Source organism: Eptesicus fuscus, chromosome 16 (genome assembly GCF_027574615.1).
Source record: "Eptesicus fuscus isolate TK198812 chromosome 16, DD_ASM_mEF_20220401, whole genome shotgun sequence".
Lineage (NCBI taxonomy): Eukaryota > Metazoa > Chordata > Mammalia > Chiroptera > Vespertilionidae > Eptesicus > Eptesicus fuscus.
Window position 1 is genome coordinate 22,736,145 of NC_072488.1, and position 20,386 is coordinate 22,756,530.

General features: G+C 39.3%; 1 protein-coding gene across 1 annotated transcript in view; it reads left to right on the forward strand.

Annotated features, from left to right (window-relative positions):
- Nucleotides 1–16,399, forward strand: part of PLEKHH2 (pleckstrin homology, MyTH4 and FERM domain containing H2) — a 70,902-nt gene extending 54,503 nt beyond the window's left edge. The window contains exons 24-30 of the mRNA XM_008162193.3: nt 1,391–1,488; nt 7,675–7,816; nt 9,838–9,983; nt 11,618–11,747; nt 12,496–12,582; nt 15,398–15,535; nt 16,196–16,399. Of these exons, the coding sequence (XP_008160415.2) occupies nt 1,391–1,488; nt 7,675–7,816; nt 9,838–9,983; nt 11,618–11,747; nt 12,496–12,582; nt 15,398–15,535; nt 16,196–16,381 (927 nt within the window). The 3' untranslated portion in view covers nt 16,382–16,399. The remainder of the gene's footprint in view (nt 1–1,390; nt 1,489–7,674; nt 7,817–9,837; nt 9,984–11,617; nt 11,748–12,495; nt 12,583–15,397; nt 15,536–16,195) is intronic.
- Nucleotides 16,400–20,386: the final 3,987 nt, after the last annotated feature.

The following is a 20,386-nucleotide window of genomic DNA, read 5'->3' on the forward strand; positions in this document are numbered from 1 at the left end:
AATAAAGAAGGGATTCCAGACTTAAGGAAAATCATGAGCAAAGACAGAATTGGAAGACTTTTAAACAGTCTTTTCTGGGTCTTAGTAAAATAACTTTAATATAAAGTTTCTAGTTGTGGCAACAATTAGAAATACAGAATTACAGAACCGGAAGGAACTTGAGAGAATCAAAAATTTGCAAATGAGGAAACTGAGGCCCAGAGGGGGAAATGATTTACCCCAACTCAAACAGCTAGAGCTGGGTCTGGACCTTTTCCTTACTTTATATGGTCTTTGATTGCTGTTGGGAATAAGTGCCTTGTTACGGGGTGACGGTGTTTCTGGGATTTGGAGATGACAGAATTGGGGCAGAGTAGGGGAAGAACTAGGTTTATAAATAATAGCTCACAAGTTTAGAGTGTATGCAGCATCGGTAGCTCACAAAGCCTGCTCCACTTGCAAAACAGCCTGTACAGAATACGGTTTATACTTAGTCCAGTAGGCATGTTGGTTAATAGATACGGTTTCCCCTTCATCCCTCTGCCTGTATCTTCTACTGCATATTGAGAACTCCAGATGAATGAATGTCTTATTTCTCCTCAGCTCCAACTCTATCCTGTTCAGTTTAACAAATCCAAATGTAAATTTTGAGACAGTCATTCCTAGAACACTACCTATAATAATAAAAGCATAACATGCTAATTAGACTGGACAGCTGAACGACCTTCCAGATGTTCTCCTGGACAACCTTCCAGACGAAGCCGTGGCTGTGAGGGCCAAGCCCATGGCATGAATTTCATGCATCGGGCCTCTAGTTGTTAATAAATTAGTCAAAAAGTAAGTTAGTATTTTTGGCCGACTTGAGCTAAGTAAATATCAGGGGCTTTGTTGAATAACTGCTTACCACATCTTTTTGAAAACTTTTATTTACCAGTATATTTCTGTAAATGGTCAGTTAAATAAACAAACATTTATTTGGTTCCTGAAGAATTTTTGTTCTTTCCCAGTCAAAGAATGTTAAGATTCTATTCCAGATTTCTTTGGTATGACTTCATTTATTCCAATCTTTATAAACTCAGAAGGTAGAAAAGTTGCTTCTTCAGTGACTAAATCATGAAAACATTCCTGGAATCCTCTTGTTTCCAATCGCATGCAGTCCTTCATTAAGATTCTTTTTTGAGTAAAAAATGCATTGCCACGGTCCAAAGTTAATGTGTGTCCAAAAGGATGTGGACCAAAGAGCGATTTATAATTAAATCCTAAACTCAAGAGCTTCGCATAAGCTTGAAACAAAAAGCTTTGGTTTTATCACATTCCTTGGAGATTTTTTTCAGCGTACAGACATGCTTGGCTTCAAAATATGCCAATTGGAAAAAGTATGATAAATCCCCATTTTTCACTTTTCTTCTAGATTTGTGACATTATTTCTAAGTGGGAACAGGCTTCCAAAGAACAGCAGCCTGGGAAATGGGAAGGTACGAGAACTGTTCGTCTAACTTATAAAAACAGGTGTGTAATGCCATCGCCAAACGCCCAAGTAGAAGTATACACATCTTCAAATCATGCACCTATAAGTTAACTTCCTACTGAAGAGCCTTAAAAGTTATATTTATCTGTATATTTGTTCTATAAATGATAACTCTACCACAGGGAGAAACTGTCGCATAAAATTTTATTTCTAATTTTTGTCCTTTAATGTCACGAATAATTATATTTTATAAAAATATGCATTTGGACAAAGATTAGAAGAAAACTACAGGAAAAAAATAGCTGCTGTCTTAGCATAGGGTGAATTTTTCACTTTCAAATTTTTCTTTGACACTATTATATTTTCCAAAAAGACTAAATACTACAGATTTGTAGTAAGAAGAAATATTTAAGTTACCCAAGCCTTTAAAAGTGATATATTCATATTCATTCATTCTAATGCTTTCATATTCTCTCTCTCTCTCTCTCTGTATTAATTGAGTTTCACCCACAAGCCAGGCACTTAGCTGGATGCTCCAGATAAAATAATAATGAAATCAGACACAAACAGTACCTGAACTTTTGGAATTCACAGGCTAGTGAGGAAGACAGTAGTTAATCATACAATAACTCTAATGAACATATAATTACACATTAAGTTCCTTGAAAGAGAAGAGTGTGGTTCTGTGAGAGAGCGTAACTAGAAGCTTGACATACACTGGAGACATCAGGAGGCTTTGAGGAAATGATGCTTATGTCAAAGAAGAGGCTAAGAGCGTTAAAACGGGTAGAGAAGAATGTTCAAAAGCCTATGGACGGAGGTATCTCAGGGTTTCAGAAATTGTTAAAAAGCCAGTGGGGTTAGAGCATATACCTTCTCAACAGATACGATTTTAATATACTGTGGCATATGGTCAGAAACCAGCTTTTCTCTCTTTCTTTTTTAACATCTTCTTTTCTTCCATATATCAGCAGGAAGTGGTACTTATTAAGCAGTGTACACTGATCAGGTCACATTAACTATACCAAAAAAAAAAAGGGGGGGGGGGGGCGGAATCTGAAATATCAGACCATGAACCTGGTGGAATTATTGGTGTAGGATTGACTTCTTTCAGAGGCCTACCTTTGGAATGTAAGAAGTGAAGGCACTACTATAATATAAATAATGTACTAGCCTTTGATCCAGACAGGATTTCTTTTTCTAATAACCCTCCCACAGAAATACCCACATAAGTGGGCATGAGTATTCCAGTATTCCCAAGTAGCTTCTTTGCCATATTTTTTAGAATAGTGAAAAATTAGTGTGTGTGGCAGTAGGAGGGGGTGCGGGGAGGGGAGCTGTGAAAGGAACAGTTAAATAAATGTGGTGCCTTCATATTTTGGACTCCGCTTATACGGTCAGCACTAAAGGCCACACACTGTGTGAACAGGCCCCTTTGAACAGGCCCCTGGATAACGGTGGTTGTGAGCCATTGGAGCTTCTCTATTCAGGGGCTCACGAGCAGGAGATCTGAGGACACAGATCTGACTGTTAAGCTTTGGTATCTAAGGTTTAAAACTTGTGCTTTTCTGGAGATGCACAAGGTTACTTAGGTAATGGAAAGTAATGGGCTCTCCTCCTGGGGGAGCCTGTTTCCACTGATGACAGCCTTTAGGTGTGGCCCGTGGGTGACTGGGAGAGCAGCAGGCTGGAAGACCTGGCGCTCCCAGGGGGCTGTTCTGGTTCTGTGATGGCTGGAGCAGCGATTCCCATCGTGTGGGCCCGGGACCTGCAGCTCCTGCATCCTGGGAGCACATTAGAAACACAAATGATTAAGCCGCACCTCAGCCTTAAGGAGTCAGAGTCTCTGGAGTGAGACCCGGGAGTCTGTGTCTCCACAGTTCTGCAGGTGATCCTTATGCAGGCTGGGTTTTGAGGAGCACTGATGCACAGGACCTAACCGGCTTGGCTCAGTGGATAGAGCGTCGGCCTGAGGACTGAAGGGTCCCAGGTTCGATTCCGGTCAAGGGCATGTACCTTGGTTGCGGGCACATCCCCAGTAGGGAGTGAGTAGGAGGCAGCTGAATCGATGTTTTTCTCTCTCACTGATGTTTCTAACTCTCTATCCCTCTCCCTCTCCATGCCTCTCTGTAAAAAAAAATCAATAAAATATATCTTTAAAAAATAAAAATAAAAATAAATGGCATTACTTTCATGCCTAAGACTACTTCTAATAATGCATACTTTATGAGTGTTTATTAAATACATGCTAATTCTGCCTATGATGGCTACAGTTGGGACCAAAATTAAATTTGGTTGAAATGGAGAAAGATGTTCTGGAAGACACAGATAAGAATAATGCCCCAAGTCTAGTAAATACCACGCGAAAGGACAGAGAGAGTCATGAGTAACACGTAATAAAGATTGCCTTAAAAAAGAAAGAAAAGAAAAGAAACCTCATGATAGTAGCTTTGACATCAGAATAAAAGCAACTCAACCAAAAGGTTTAATTTTTAACAGAAGTCTGAAATGGCTGGATAGCCACAGCTCTGAGGCAGCACTGTTTCTAAATATGGGCTTGCTTTGCATGCATGTAGAAGTAGCCTTAGACCATGAGCCCTGATTTCCAGTGGCACCGTCAGGAAGGGAACTGCTGTGGCCTGTCATGCAGCCACGGACGAGGAACCCTGCAATGAAAACTAAAACACCGGCTCCTTATTGTGGAGTTTTCCTTTATATTTAGGAATGTGAGTTATGGACTTTTAATTGTTTCGTTTCCGAGGTTAAAGATCTCATTAATAGGTTTTCAGCTTGCTCTCAGAGATGACCATTTGTAAACTAATGTCTAAATTCTATTCATATTTAGGCTGCTTATTTAATTTGTTCCTCACTGTGTACTTGACATTGTAAGGTCAAGGCGTGTTTTTAACCAGACGAAACTGGCCAGGGCCCTCCCTAAGGAAGACAGCTCCTCCTTTACCCCTCGTTGAGATCAAAGGTCATTTTCCATAGTCCTTTGTCGTTAGTATTTTCCGGAGCACAGCCTGACATTCCCATCTCTGCCACCTTTAGCTGATGGTCAGAGGGCCTACAGCCGTTGGATCGTAAGCCAAGAAGCATCTTGACAGGTCATCTAATTTAGCCCATTTTTTCTAGCTATGATAACACCACAAAAATTCCAGCATGAAGAGACTAAATACCTCTAGAGAAGAATGCTAATAATAATAATAATAATAATAATAACCAACATTTATTGAGCATTTACCACACACTAGGCCCTGTGCTGAGCTCTTTTCATGTGTCATCTCGTATAATCCTAGCAGCACCCCTACGACGTAGGTTTTATTATCATCTCCATCTTACAGGTCAGGAAACTGAAGCTCCAGAGAGTGAAGTCATTTGCCCAAGGCTACAAAAAAAGGGGATTCTTTCCGGCTTTTCCCACAAATGATTCCCATATTTAGTGACTCCCACTACCTTTCATTGATCCGTTCCTGCAGTAAACATCTGTTCAGCGTCTGGTGCATAGAATTTCCCTCCCCTGCAGTTTGTAGGGAGAGATAAACACAAAAAAGCTTAGCCACGTGATTCATGCTGTAACGGGAACGGTATGGCAGAGTCGTGAACATGGTCTCTGGAGAGACACTGCCTGGGTTAGAATCCTGGTTTCCCTGCTCACTGTGTGGCTTTGAGAAAGTCACTTACCATCTCTGTGCCTCAGATACCCTCTGTGTGAAATGGAGATGAAAACAGTACCTCCTCTAAGCAAAGGTAAAACTCTTGGGTCAGGGTGGCCACACAGTTAATGCCCCATCCAGATCTGCTCTTACCTTGAGTATAATACATACATGTAGAAGCTGTGGTGGCAACTAGAGGAAGGCTTCAGGGTGCTGACTTCCGAGCAGGGATTTGAGTGGTGGCCATCAAGGCAGGAAGGGGACGGGGACAGGGAAGGGGGTCACAGCTGCAGTTTTAGGAGAGCGTTATCAGCAGACTGCGGTGGATGGAGGAGGGGAGGGAGGCGGAGAGTGAAGGCAGGCCCTCAGTGAGTTTACAAGATGCCGAGAAAAAAGGCAGTAGGAAATAAATGCTCTGAGGAGTGACATAGGGAGCCGGTTGGGCTGAGAGCTCTGCTGAACTTGGAGCCGTGTACCCAGGGGTAGTGGTCCTGGTCCACGCAGTGATGTGACCTCCATCCCACAGTATTCCGCTTCCTGGGTGTCGAGTGAGGAGGAGGACATTGGGGGTTCCCCTGCTAGCTCGTCTGCGCCCTGCCTGCTGGGGCAGAGGCCCCCTCTCTCTGCTCCAGGCCTTTGGGGCTGGGCACCTGGTCATCTCGGGAGAGACTCAGCGCACATTCTCCTGGCACCTTTCCCATTCAAGATCCGTGGATGTGAGTTTCAGGCTTGGTCGTTTTTTGTGACTCTTGAGTGTCTCTCCACATTCTTTCCAAATTGCTACGTGATTGTCGGAGCACAGGCTGTTTTCATCAGGGGCTTGAGCCTATGAGTCCTACATGTTGTATTTCTACATGTCTGGGATTGTTTTCCCCTTTTTTGCTTATGGTGTTTTATCTTCCCTTCCCAGGTTTAATTTCATCTGCATGCCAGAAATGATTGGAAATACATGCTAGCCCTTCTTGCCTGTCGTCCTTGGTACATTTGCCTCTTCTCTCCCCTCCTAGCTGTTACACGAATTCAAACTTTTATTAAGAACGTTCCAGTGGCCAAAACCGGTTTGGCTCAGTGGATAGAGCGTCGGTCTGCGGACTGGAAGGTCCCAGGTTCGATTCCGGTCAAGGGCATGTACATTGGTTGCGGGCATGTCCCCCGGTGAGGGGTGTGCAGGAGGCAGCTGGTCGATGTCTCTCTCTCATTGATGTTTCTAGCTCTCTATCCCTCTCCCTTCCTCTCTGTGAAAAATCAATAAAATATATTTTAAAAATTTTTAGAAAAAGAACGTTCCAGTGGCAACACTTAGCTAAACCCTGGTAGATGACAGTGATGAGTAAGACATACTTCTTAACTCTAGTGGAGACAATAAGCTATGTACAAAGATCTTTGCATGCCAAAGAGGGAGAGCTCCCCCACTTTATTCTCTGTCTTATATCACTTTGCTAACATCATTTTGAATTTAGAATCTATTTCTGTTACCCAGGCATACTCTTCTACCAGTTAACAATTTCTCATCATGCAGTTACAAGTTAAAATAGGGCTTAGGATTTATGTTTTCAAGAAACCGCTCTGAATGACTGCCCAGGACAGTGATTCTTAAGCTGGGATGGGTGGAAAGAATTTCCAGAATCCCGGGGAAGCAGGGCTTTTCAGGGTACCCGCCGCCCGTGCTTCCTCTGACCTGCCGCCCTCCCAGTCCCTGCTATTTGAGAGAATTATTTCGAGAGATACTGTACTTCCCGGCAGTGTGGCCTCTCCCTCAAGTGTATAGGGAGGAAAAGGCTGAAAATTCAGTGAGAACCTAACAGACGCTGGATCTAAATCTCTCTTCCTGCCACTGTGTTGTCATGACATGCCAAGGTGCTGCTTACCCACGCCCCTGCCACGTTTACTGCACCCCATGCCTGACCTGCAGCCTGCAGCCAGAGCCCCAGAAATCTCACCGATAAGGCACCAGCATAGCGATAAAGAAAGAGGCTCAGTGAATTGATGAAGAGCTAGGCAGACAAAAGCCATCTTATATTTCAACAGCTGGTAATAACATGCAACCTATTGTTGAGCTCCTAAAACTGCTTATGAGAATGTGGCCAACAACAACAACAAAAATCAAAACATTTAAATGGACAAATATTATCTTTTCGATTCCCCAGAAATCTGCTGCCCCCGCCCCCCAATTTGATGTTGCTTTTGAATCAAAGCCTGCATTTCCTATTCCCTGGTGTGTCCAAGGTACTTAGGAAATAGCACGAGTGTTTTGAAAATTGGGTTTATACAGCCCATTTCATGAACCAGAGGGTTCATTTCATTCCCTAAAGAAACGGCATATTTAATTTCACTCAGTGCCTCATTTCCTTCCTCAGTAACTCTTCAGGATTTGGTATTTCGGGACGTAGAAAATAGCGTCAGGTAACAGAGAAGTGTCCCTCAACCTCCACCTCAAAGCAGTTTTCCCTCAGTTTGCTGACCAGAAACAGAAGCCATTAACATAGTCATGCTCTAAGCTTACATCACGTAGACAACTGTTAGAACAACCTCCTTAATGAAAAATTTCCTTTTCTTTTTTTTTTTTTACAGACTGTATTTCTCCATGCAAGCTCGTGGAGAGACTGATAGAGAGAAGTTGCTGTTAATGTATCAGACAAATGACCAAATAATAAACGGACTTTTCCCTCTGAACAAGGACCTGGCATTGGAAATGGCGGCTCTTTTAGCTCAGGTATCTTCCGGGGTATATAGAGTAACATTTCGTAAAGATAAAACACTGATTTCAGCACTGACTTAAATGTAGCAAAACAATGTACCTTTAGGAGTTCTTTAAGTTCATTTTGCTGTGATTAACACCTTCAACATTACAGTTTGGCTCCAAATGGCTGACAATTGCAGTGATGTGGAAGGAGACAGAAATCCGTAAAGGGAACCTCGTTGCTCAATTATCTTAAAGTAAACCACGAGGCTTTGCAGTTCATGCAGGAGTTTGATGAGTGTAGAGCCGTGGGGCTAAGGACGCCATGCTGACATCACCCTCTCATCTAATAGGAATCAGCCTTGCTGATCTTCTCTGTCTTAATTAGAAACCCTGGGGCTGAGCGTTAATTGTTGTACGGAGTATCTGGTAAGGCATGGTGTTGATGTGGGGCATACTGAGCATGATTTGAGTTAATTTTCAGTTATTCTCTAAACATTATTGTGCTCATTCTGTGCCACACAGTACACCAGCCTCAGAGCGGGGAGACACTCAGCTTGGAGATAACTGCTGTAGGGTTCCCTAAAAGGCATCGTTTCCTAGAACAGCCTACCATTTTTATAACTATTGTTTGCCCAGCTGCCGCATCTTTGGGGGTTAAATCCTGGTCTGGGCTTGCACAGGTAGCTGAGCTGAGTCCTACCTGGGAACAGGTGGGGACAACTAACGCTTGCTCTGAGGAAACTGTACTGGTGAGGAAAGTAGGAAGGATACCTGACCAGATAGGAGAGGGGGATGGCAGCTGAACAGCAGAGTCAAGCTAAGAAACCAACAAGTAAGAGCCTGGGTCTAAGAACCTAGACAGTAATAAGAACAGACTGTAAGGATGAAGCTCAGCTAAGGAATTTAGACAGTAACTGATCAGATTAAGAGCTAAATAAGGGAAGCCAAAGGGGTCAGTAGCTCAAGAGGCTGGTTGTACTAACAGCTTACCTGGAGGCCAAGGACCTTTTTGAAATGGAGACCTGAGACTTTCTGTCAGCCCATCCCAGTCTTGTCGGAGCCCTCCATCTGCTTGCTGGGGAGTGTTACAGATTTGATGTGAATGTTCTTCTGTAGGACATTCACCTGAATATCCCCACCCAGTTCGCTCCTTGAATCCTCCTTTGGTACCATATACTAGGCATTGGACTCAGTTTATCACACATATTTGTTAATACTTCAGTCTCCCTACTAAACAGTTAACTCCCTGAGGATAAAACCTAGGCTCAGCCTTTTTCTCTCTCACGTCACTTAGCACAGCACCTGACCTGTAAAGGGGCCATGGTGTAGGTTTGGGTGAATGAATGGGTAGGTGAGTGGCTGGAGAGATAGTTGGTGGTTGGATCGGTGGGCAAGGGATGGCATCTGTGTAGATAAAGATTAAGTAGTCTTTCATTCGGGCAGAAAGGGGCTCTATTCCCAGGAATACTAGAATAATAAAACGAGGGGATGAATACAGTAACACTTATGGAGGAAATCTACGAAGAAATGAATGAGAATATAGTTCTTGCTCCCATTATATTCAGTAAAGACCCTTAAAAAGTTCGTAATACTTTTTTGAGATTTCCCTTAGCTTTATAACTTTTTTGTCTTTCATTTTTAACTTCTATTATTATCAATTAAAATGGTACCTAAAAATGAAAATTTTTCCTGTGCTTTAACAGGCAATTGTGGAGTGATGTGACCTTTAGCAAATACTATTTGAGGGTGATATTAACCTAGCGTGGTTAATGTAGATATAGAACTGAAATGTTTAAGTTATAGATTTTTTTTCAAAATTAGCATTCAGATGGAACTTAGATTTTAATAATAATACATACATATGATTATAAATTCCATAATCACACAGTGGTGACAAATAGATTTACATATATTATGTGTAATTATATATTATTATATAATTATATGTAATTATATATTATATTATAAAGAATGCTTAGAAAGAATAAAACTGATTTTCTTTTTTTAAAACTCTTATCCTTTGTTTTCTCTTCTTTTGTATTTCCAATTAGGTGGAGATTGGAGATTTTGAAAGACCTTTTTCAACCCCAGCAGGCCATGTTACTAATCAGTGCAAAGCAAACCAAACTCTAAAACAAGTCATAGAGAAATTTTACCCTAAAAGGTATAGAGATGACTCCTCTGAAGAGCAGGTAAGGTAAGGAACCTCTTGTAACTCTTAAAGGCAGAGTCACACTTGTTCTTTGGTGATATTTTAAAGATGAAAAAAATTGTACATGACCTTTTTTTTTTCAAGGCTTTTTAATAGTGGTGAATCCCAAGAGATTATAGATCTTTTTATTTATATGCCTAAAAACTTTAGAATCTATATTTAAGAAATAAAAGAGCCCTAACCGCTTTGGCTCAGTGGATAGAGTGTTGACCTACGGACTGAAAGGTCCCAGGTTCGATTCTGGTTTGCGGGTACATCCCCAGTAGGAGGTGTGCAGGAAGCAGCTGATGTTTCTCTCTCATCGATGTTTCTAATTCTCTATCCCTCTCTCTTCCTCTCTGTAAAAAAAAAAAAAAAAAATCAATAAAATATATATTTTTAAAAAGAAATAAAAGAAAAAATTGGTCAATAATATGTTTAATTTGATGAAGTGATTACCAAAAGTTTTTGTTTTCATCTCTTAGGGTATTTTATTATGAACAAATTTGAATAAAAATTAACTATCATCTTACACAAGATTGTTTAATATAAACCTTTAAATTAAACTCAGCTAACTTGGAGTTTTGATTTTTGAGAGCATGTAAAGAAGAGCTGTAAATTTAAAAATAGAGGAAATCTAGTTCACAGTGAATTTTTCCAAAATAGGGACATTTGAGGTGAGTCTTTTCTCTATGTAGAAGAAGTGGTTTAAAAGAGGTTTTCCCTGCATCCAGCATTTCTACAAGCCAGGGGTGGCAGTACCTAAAATTCCACTGTTAGGAATTTATTGTTTGGTCTCAACTTCTTGTACTTTTCTTTAAAAATGAAAGTTATTCCCATGAGAAATTACCTGTTAAAAGAATTTACACTGAGATTTTATATTAGCTAATCAAGATTTTTTTTTTAAAAAATGTATTTTTTTTTTATTTCAGATAGGAAGGGAGAGAGAGATAGAAACATCAGTGATGAGAGAGAATCATTGATTGGCTGCCTTCTGCACGCCCCACACTGGAGATGGAGCCCACAACTTGGGCATGTGCCCTAACTGGGAATCGAACCACTATCTCCTGGTTCATAGGTCAGCACTCAACCATGCTGGCTGGCATTAATCAGATTTTTTAAGTGTACCTGCAGTGGCTGGGAAACAGGAAACCTAGGTCATGCTGAGAGCACTAATACTGAGGATTTGGTGAAAGGAATACTACAAAAAGGACAAGGGGTAGACTGTGGTTACATGGGAGTCACAAAATAACAGTTTCACCTAGGTTGGGTCTAGGTATCCCAGTTCTGCCTAGGACTGGCTTAAGAAGAGCTTTCTCTTGCCGAAACTGGTTTGGCTCAGTGGATAGAGCGTTGGCCTGCAGACTCAGGGGTCCTGGGTTCGATTCCGGTCAGGGGCATGTACCTTGGTTGTGGGCACATCCCCAGTGGCGGGTGTGCAGGAGGCAGCTGATCAATGTTTCTCTCTCATCAATGTTTCTAACTCTCTATCCCTCTCTCTTCCTCTCTGTAAAAAATCAATAAAATATATTTTTAAAAAGAAGAAGAAGAAGAAGAAGAGCCTTCTCTTAGGAGGACGATCCACTGTTTTTGTTTTGCTTTTGTTTTTTTGTTTTTTGTTCTTTTCTCTTCCTTTTTAGGCAGCTTTGCCAGCGACTATCAACCAGATGGATGGCCCTCCGGGGACACAGTGCTGCTGATTGTGTGCGAATTTACTTGACAGTAGCCAGGAAGTGGCCATTCTTTGGTGCCAAGTTGTTTCTTGCAAAAGTAAGAAAGATGGAGGATAATTCAGTTCAGTAAATAAAACAGTGGTAACCGTAATCCCAGGTTTATAGGCTCGGTGTTTAAAAGGAAAATAAAGAAATTTCCAACAGTTTAAACAATAAGGAAAAGGCAGGAAAGCCATCAGCTTCTCTATCTTTTCCCCCTCTGCTCCACTTGGCCCTCCCTTAAGTCATTTCTTACACTCACTAGGCTCATCATTAGACCGAAGACAACAGCTGGACTTTGCTTTCTTCTCTTCATTCATGCAGCCATTCCCTCAGCTACTCTCTCCCTCATTTGCTCACTTATTGCGTATTTTATGAATTCTGTTTGTCAAACACTGAGCTAAGCTCTAGGGGATACATAAGCTCATGGTTTCAGATGGGTTGTACTCAGACTTCCAGGAACTCACAATCCAGTGTTGCAATGGGACTGGGAACAGCTGCTGGCCAAGAGTGACATGAGCAGAGTACTGCCGGAACACAGGATAGAGAGACTGACCCTGCCAGGGGTAGATCAAGTAGCTCGTCCCAATGCACACATTAATAAATGGAAATTTTGGATCTCAAACCCAGGTTTCCTAATATCAGATTCACTGCTCTTTCCATTATGCCACACTGCCTCCTCCTCCCCAAGAGAGATTTTTAATAGTTGTTGTTTGAAATGTTGCGTTATTACCTTTAGCTGAAAAAAAATATTTCTATAAATTTGCTTAGCATTTATTACAAAGTATATTTTCACTTCTTCATAGCCCATAACTCCATCATCACTTGGAAGTACTTTCCTGTGGCTGGCTATCCATGAGGATGGTTTAAGCATCTTAGAATACAACTCCATGGTAAGATTAAATCCTGAAGTTTTGCATTGAGTCTATTGCTCAGTGTACTGTAAACAGAAGGTAATGATATCTTAGTCTGATTTTCTTCCTAATACTATATAATGAATAGTCATTTTATAAATATACAACTGTGATTACGGCTTAATCTTTTAAAACAAGATGAGACAGGTTATATATGGGCGTAGCTCAGAGGCACTGCAGTTTGGTTCCAGAACACCACAGTGAAGCAAATATCACCATAAAGCAAGTCACACAAATGTCTTGGTTTCCTAGTATATGTAAAATTTACGTTTACACTATACTGTAGTCTACTAAATGTGCAATAGCATTATGTCTAAAAAAAAAAAAACAATGTACATACCTTAATTAAAAAATACTTTATTGCCGAAACCGGTTTGGCTCAGTGGGTAGAGCGTCGGCCTGCGGACTCAAGGGTCCCAGGTTCGATTCCGGTCAAGGGCATGTACCTTGGTTGCGGGCACATCCCCAGTAGCGGGGTGTGCAAGAGGCAGCTCATCGATGTTTCTCTCTCGTCGATGTTTCTAACTCTCTATCCCTCTCTCTTCCTCTCTGTAAAAAATCAATAAAATATATTTTTAAAAAATACTTTATTGCTAAAAAATGCTAATCATCACGAAAGCCTTTAGTGAGTAATAATCTTTTGCTGGTGGAGGGTCTTACCTTCAATTTGAATAAAAATCTGTGAAGCGCAATAAACCACAGGGATGCCTATACTGTGTATGAGAAAAATATCAAGATACCATGACTGAATTGTAATCACGGTTGCATTTGTAAAATGGCCATTTATAATGTTAGGAAGACTGCTTCCTGTGTGAAATGGAAAAAGATAACATTAAAATAGAAACTCAAGTTCAGTTTCCCGAAGGCTTCTGTAAGGATTTCTGTAATTTCCTGTCATATCACGTATCCGTTTACTTGTACCTATCCAGTACCTTAGACCTTTTTCTGTGATTATAAAGTCAAATAGGCTTTCTATGTGTCATTTATTTACTTCACATGTATCGTATTACATAGTAAAAATGTTGTGGTGTTGTTTTGTTTTTTTTTAAGCTGGCAGGCAGGAATTGCTACATTTTACCTGGTAGGTATCGTGGGCTCTCCAACTGTGGATAGTCAGTGATCACTGAGAATTTATTGGAAACCAAACTATTTTTAAGTGTTATAGTAACTGTTTCTCCTTACAATCGCTTTAAAAAATGTTTTGGAAGGAGTTTATGCTTTTGAATGCCTTTTAGTTCTTGCATGGATAACTTGAAGATAGATTCTAAAATCGGATTTAAAGTCACCAAAAAATTGTACACCATTCTTGAGTTTTCTTAGCTAAGAAAACCAGTTCTCTAGATCCTGGGAGGTGGGTAAAGAGGCCAGGAAGTGGACATGTGTGGGCTGAGCCTTGAGCCAGTTAGTGCTGGAATGGTCTGCTCATTCTTGCAAGCTAATCATTAGATGTGCAGATTCCTTTCCTTTTACATCTTTGAATAATATTTTTTAAATTGTTTAAGCAACACATTAGGAAAAATATGTGCTGCATATATGATAAAGGGTTGGTATCCTTTATAAACATGGGTGTCTTAATAAAACAATAAGGAAGTGGCCCGGCCAGTGTGGCTCAGTGGTTGAGTGTCGACCCATGAACCAGGAGATCACTGGTTCAATTCCTGGTCAGGGCCCATGCCCGGGTTGTGGGCTTGATCCCCAGTAGGGGATATACAGGAGGCAGCTGATCAGTGATTTTCTCTCATCATTGATGTTTCTATCTCTCTCTTACTTACTCTCTGAAGTCAATAAAAACACATTTTAAAAAACAAAAAGGAAGTGATCAACACCTCAATAGACAAATGGTCCAAGGCAATTCACAGAAGAAATACAGATATTCAGTACATGTATTTTAAAATGTTAATCTCACTAGTAATCAAATAAATTCAATTTAAAACAGTGAGATTCTACTTTTCACCAGTCAGGTTGACAGAGATTCAAAAAGTGGTATGTAGTGTTAGCAGGACTGTGGCGCTGGGTACATAAATGGGTATAACCTTTTTGAGGAGTCTGGAAATATTCTAAATATTGTCCTTATTTTCTTGAGATAGCAATTCCAGCCGTTGAGGTTTATAGCCAAAGTAATAATTACATATATGTATTACAAAATATGTTGAAAAATGTGCATTGGAGTATTGCTTAAGTTAGTGACAAATAAAAATGATTTAAATGTTCTGTAATAGGAGTTTAGTTAAATAAAAAATGGTCTATAAAATAATTTTAAAGATGTTATTCAAGTACATTTGTTGTCATGGAAAGATTTTCACAAAATGTAGTTAAATTAAAAAAAGCAGTGTGCATGATACTATTTCTGTTTGTGTAAATCAAAGTATGCAAATCAGCATAAACCATATGGATTTGCCAATATTTGACATGTTTTACCTTAAAAAGTATCAGTTTCATATGGTTAAACCTAATACATATATATGTAGACATATACAAAAATATTAAAGGACATATACAAAAATATTAACAGTGGCTTTCCATTGGATGCTGGAATATAGACGCTTTTTATTTTCTTCTTGTATTTTCTCATTTTCCTAAAGTGAGTTATTTATTTCAAAATCAAAATGTATTTTAATTATAAAGGTAAGTGATGCCTAAATAAAATTAGTATACTTCTATCTATTTTGGATCACAGTAAATTTTACTTTAGGAAAAATGTATTATATCAGCATTTAGTGGAGATATGCTATTAGTCACTTCTCATCTTTCTTTGAAAATAACGAGTGTATAACATATTTACTTCTCTTTGAAGAGGTTAATAGTCAGCTATGTGTACAAGAGTCTAATGACATTTGGAGGATATCAAGATGACTTTATGATAGTCATTAACAATACACATTCCAAGGACAAACCAACAGAGAAATTACTTTTTGCCATGGCAAAACCCAAGGTGAGTAGAATTCTTTGAACCAACTCTTTATGCTAGTGTTCTTTCATCCTAAAACATTTGCTGTGCAAAGACTAAGTTCCAGATGAGAAAACAGACTTCACTTATAGTCAAACACCCTAGTTCCAAATTCGGGCTTACCTCATCTTTTTAAAGTCTTGGTTTCTTTCTTCATCTAAAAGTTAAATGATATGATGCTACCTTTGTTTGTTTAAGAATTAAATGAAGGAATTGTATTTAGCCCAGTGCTTGCTATCCAGAAGTTTCAAAATAAGTGGCCTTGGTGTAAGTTGTTGTGAGGAACTTTATATGTATTATCGTATTTACTTGGCGTAATTCACTTTACCGACCCATTAGTGGGAAGATTAAGATTTTATAATTAAAACACACTTGCTTCTTTACTAGTTTTAGCAAACTAATGTCTCTAACTAAATGCAGTAAGTAAACTTACATGCTAACATGTAAATACCTCATTGTTTGATCTGCATAGACGGGAATGCTGGTAGCCTGGGCACTTGCAAATAGAGACCACCCATAGCTAACACTTTCTTTTATTTTATTTTTTATTTTTTTAATTTCTTTATTGATTAAGGTATCAACACTTTCTTTTAGAAATGATGATAACTTCTCAGGGGCATAACAACTCTGATTTTCTTGTTTTAGATTCTTGAAATCACTCTTTTGATCGCCAGTTACATAAACAACTTCCATCAGCAAAAGGCTGCGTTTCACCACCTCTCTGCTCCAGCGCTGCTCTCAGCCCGGAACCAGGGACCCCAAGCCAGGACGATGGGAAGCCAGCCCCTTCTCTCAAGCAGCAGACCAACCATAGGCCCCACTTTACTCTGAAAGTGGGGGCAAGGTGGGGGGGGGGGGGGGGCGCCTGAACATTCACTCTCTGTCCTCTAAGCAGTGGCTGCATCAGCTCCAAATAAGTTTATTTAAATCCTGGCCACATGGCACCCACATACTTGTATTCCAGATTTTAAAAATAATGGAGGTTATTTGTTTTATTCATGAATAGTCAAATTAATACTAATAACACATAAAACACAAAATTTGCACACATACTGATGTTCTCCTGGATTAAATGGGTTAGAATTTGTAATTTTTTTCTGTCTCCCTTCTCCCTTGCTATCAGACACATCATGCAATATGGTGTTTTTTCTTCTTCTTCTTTTAAAAAATATTCTTTAGAAAGGGAGATTCCAAACTCTCATTTGGCAAACCAGTTGAATATTTGGAAATACTGCCAAAAAACTCAGTACTGTAATTAAATGTATTTTAATTAATGTGTTTGGAAAGAAATGGAGTGCACCGTGTAAGAAACAGCTGCAGGATGGTGTTTATGTGTAAATTTTCAGAGCAAGTTCAGTAAGTCTTCTGTCCCGATGAATCATTGTGTGAGAAAACAGGAGTTAGGTAGCCAGAACTTCCTATGTGATGTTAGGAAGTATAGACCGTCAGCTTTCCAGATCACTAGAGTGTAAAACTTAAAAGGAGACAGTGATTCCTGACACATTCCTTGGTTGTCAACAGAGCATGAATTTACTGACTACTGCCCACGTTTCATTGCATTGGGTGCTGGGCCATCTTGACCCTGCTTTGCTAAATAATCATATCTTTGAAAACAAAGACAGTTCTTCAATTTTTGCCTCATATGGTCCTTTTTCATGGTAGTTTGCAAGTAAGTTCCCAAAAATATATTTATAAGAAAAGAGGAAGTAATATTTCTGTCAAAGGAGGTGAAATTTCAGTTGAAAGAGCCTAGAAATATATTCTTTTACTAGGTTACATAAATGGTCAGTACATTGTAGTATGTGTCAGGACATAGTAATTAGTATTCTTGATAAATATGAAACTGTGATAAGACATGAAAATTATAAGATGTTTAATTGCGATGGTAATCAGTATACTTAATTTTATTTATGTGTAGAATATTTGTATTTATTTTTTGACATATTTATCACTTTGTGTATGGTATTTTTATTAACCAATAAAAAAATGTTAGCTGCTTGAATTAATTTGTTGGCAGAGCCTTCATGTTTTCTTCTTTGCTGCGTTCTCCCTATGGCAGTATACTGTTCTCACACTAAGCCTTTTACAATGTTCCATCCCATACTAGCATCCCTAGAAAGGACAGAGCCAAGGTATGTGCTGCTTAAGTAAGATGTTGCTTTATTGGTAATGACAAAGCAAGAACAGCAACAACAACAAACCATAGAAAGAGATTTCCATTTACTATTTCCCCTAACTTTTGAGCCACAACCACTTATTGTGTAAGCAAATTAGTTTTAGAGAATAAACTGGTTACAAGTTTGGGATGACTCTCAGGAGGCTTTTTGGCTGGGATACAATAGTTTTTAAGTTCCCAGAAAACCATTTAAAAATCATTAGTTGGTGAGCCAGAGGCTTGGCAGAGCTGTTAAATATGTGTGAGAACTTTATTCCCAGGCAATAGTTAGTTCACCATTTGGTAAGCAACCCTAAATCTTCTAATTTAAACAAGTGGTGAAGGCTTAGCTTAAACCTTAGTACCCTAGACTCAGTATTAATTTTTGATAGAGCAGAGATAAAATATTTTGATGGAAAGAAGTCAATTTTTGTAACTGATGATGTGAAAATTTCATTTTCTGGGAAATTACTTATATAGACATTTAAAAATTAAAACTATGTTATTATGATTGGCTACAAGAAAATAATGTTCCACGTTTAATTGTAATATGTGTTCTCCTATCATTTTCTTACCTTTCAATCATAATAAATGACTTACAAAACCCATTTTGAGCATTATATTTTGAATAATCTTAAAGAAGTAGCTGATGTTTTCATTGTCAAAACTGAGGTGTACTCATAATGAAAATGGTAGTTATTACCTCTTTCTCTTGTATTCATGCTTTGTCTTCAGTGTTGCTTTGTTTTATCCATATAAAAGGAAGCTGTTTGGGCAAGTTATAATTTTAATACATGTGTATGCATATTAACACATATACAATATGTATAAATCATGGGCTTCTCCCATGATTTCATATTAACCCCTTAAGGGAGCTTATTGCATATAGATGAGTTGAATGGACTGTTTTCTAAAAATTTATTTTTAAGGGTTCTGGGTTGTGTGTGTGTGTGTGTGTGTGTGTGTGTGTGTGTGTGTGTCCTTAAAGTCAAATACTACCAGAGCTTGGAAATGAATTTAACTCTCCATTTACAAGAAAAGTTAGTCACAACTTATAGAATCTTTGTTCTAAAATTGTGTATATTGGTTGGTTGGTTGGAGTTTTTTTAATAGAAAAAGAAAAAAGGTGGTCAGGTCCCTGGAACGACACATTTAACCCATAATTTTACTGAAGTATAATCCTGAAGCACTAACCACCATGGATAACCGTATTTCTCCAGAAAAAGGCTGTCAGTGCTCCTGGGATGCCAAGAACACATTTCACCCGTTCTCCTGCCCCTGAGCTGCCAGGGAATTTGGACTCCCTCCGTGCAGTCTCTGGGCTGATGTCTGTGGAGCCACGGCTTCAGGATTGTAGGGCCTGAAATGGGGGGAATGGGGAACGGGAGTAACAGAGGAGAAGTTTCTCTGCCACATGGCTCATGTAGAAATTGCATCTCCTCTCACGTTTCTCCCCTATTCTCTTTTCCCTAAAAAGAAGAAAGGGGTTTTACTGCTGCGTAATTTTAAACTCCAAATTAATGTAAAGTCCACACATGGATATTTAGGGTAAAGTGAGATTCATCCATATTTCAGTGGAACCAAACCTCGGGCTTTTCTTGGGCATTTAAGTGGGAAAGTGGGAAGGTCAGTCCTGCAGTGAGGAGTTGGATGGGCCTGGGCAGAGGCTGGGGTGAGGAGATGAGATAAACACTGGCTTCATATTATAATTTTACCTAAGTTGAACAATCACAATGATTCTGAAGGCGTATTTATAATCAACATCAATCCAAAAATCTTCATTGTATACTGTAAGTATTTTGAGGTCCAGTAATAGGCAAGAAACAATAAATCTTACTAAGGCAATATCTATTAGCAAATCACTCCAAAACAAGACACAAATGTTCACAGTGTGGCTGAGTCAGGACTTATATCTAGGTCTATCTCACTTTAAGGTCCATGTTCCTGAACATTACACCGTAGAAAGGGAGCCAGTGGCAGAAGGGTGCAGGGAGAGTATCTCCTTCAAATATCCAGGACATCTTGAGCTGGAGAGCCTGGGTCTACTCAGCATTCAAGACAGATCAACTACTGCCACTGCCATGAATGTTCCACCAACAGCACTGGGCATAGTCACTTATTCTCATGTAATTTTGGGGACCTCTGCAATAGTTTATATCACTGGCTTCCCTTGGGTTATTATAATTACTATTGTATATCTTTCTCAAGGGTAGGGATCTTATCTTACTCATCGCTTCATTTCTTACTCTCTGCAGCACACAGTTTTGCATATAGTATAACTCAGTATTTATTATTGATTTGGAAGTAAAGTAAATGAAATATTGTGGAATGCATTGACGTTAACTTATTAACAAATAGTGTGCTGTTGCATAAAACCTGAAACAACTAAATAAGCAGAAAGTTGGGAAATACAAAAATCGTAATATTCTTTGCAGCTAGTAAATCACTAGAAAATAGCTCCGGAGATTGCTTCACTCTCCATTCCCAAATTACTGCTATTGGGAAGAGAAAACTACTTGGAGATGAGAGAGAGAGAGGAGAGAGAGAGAGAGGAAAATAGAGAATCCTGGCATATATTCGGTACTCAATATAATTTTTTTTTAAATGAAAGAACACTTCCAGCCGAGAACTTTCAGATCAAAGGGTTTGTTACCACGTGTCACTTCGTCCTTGCACATTCT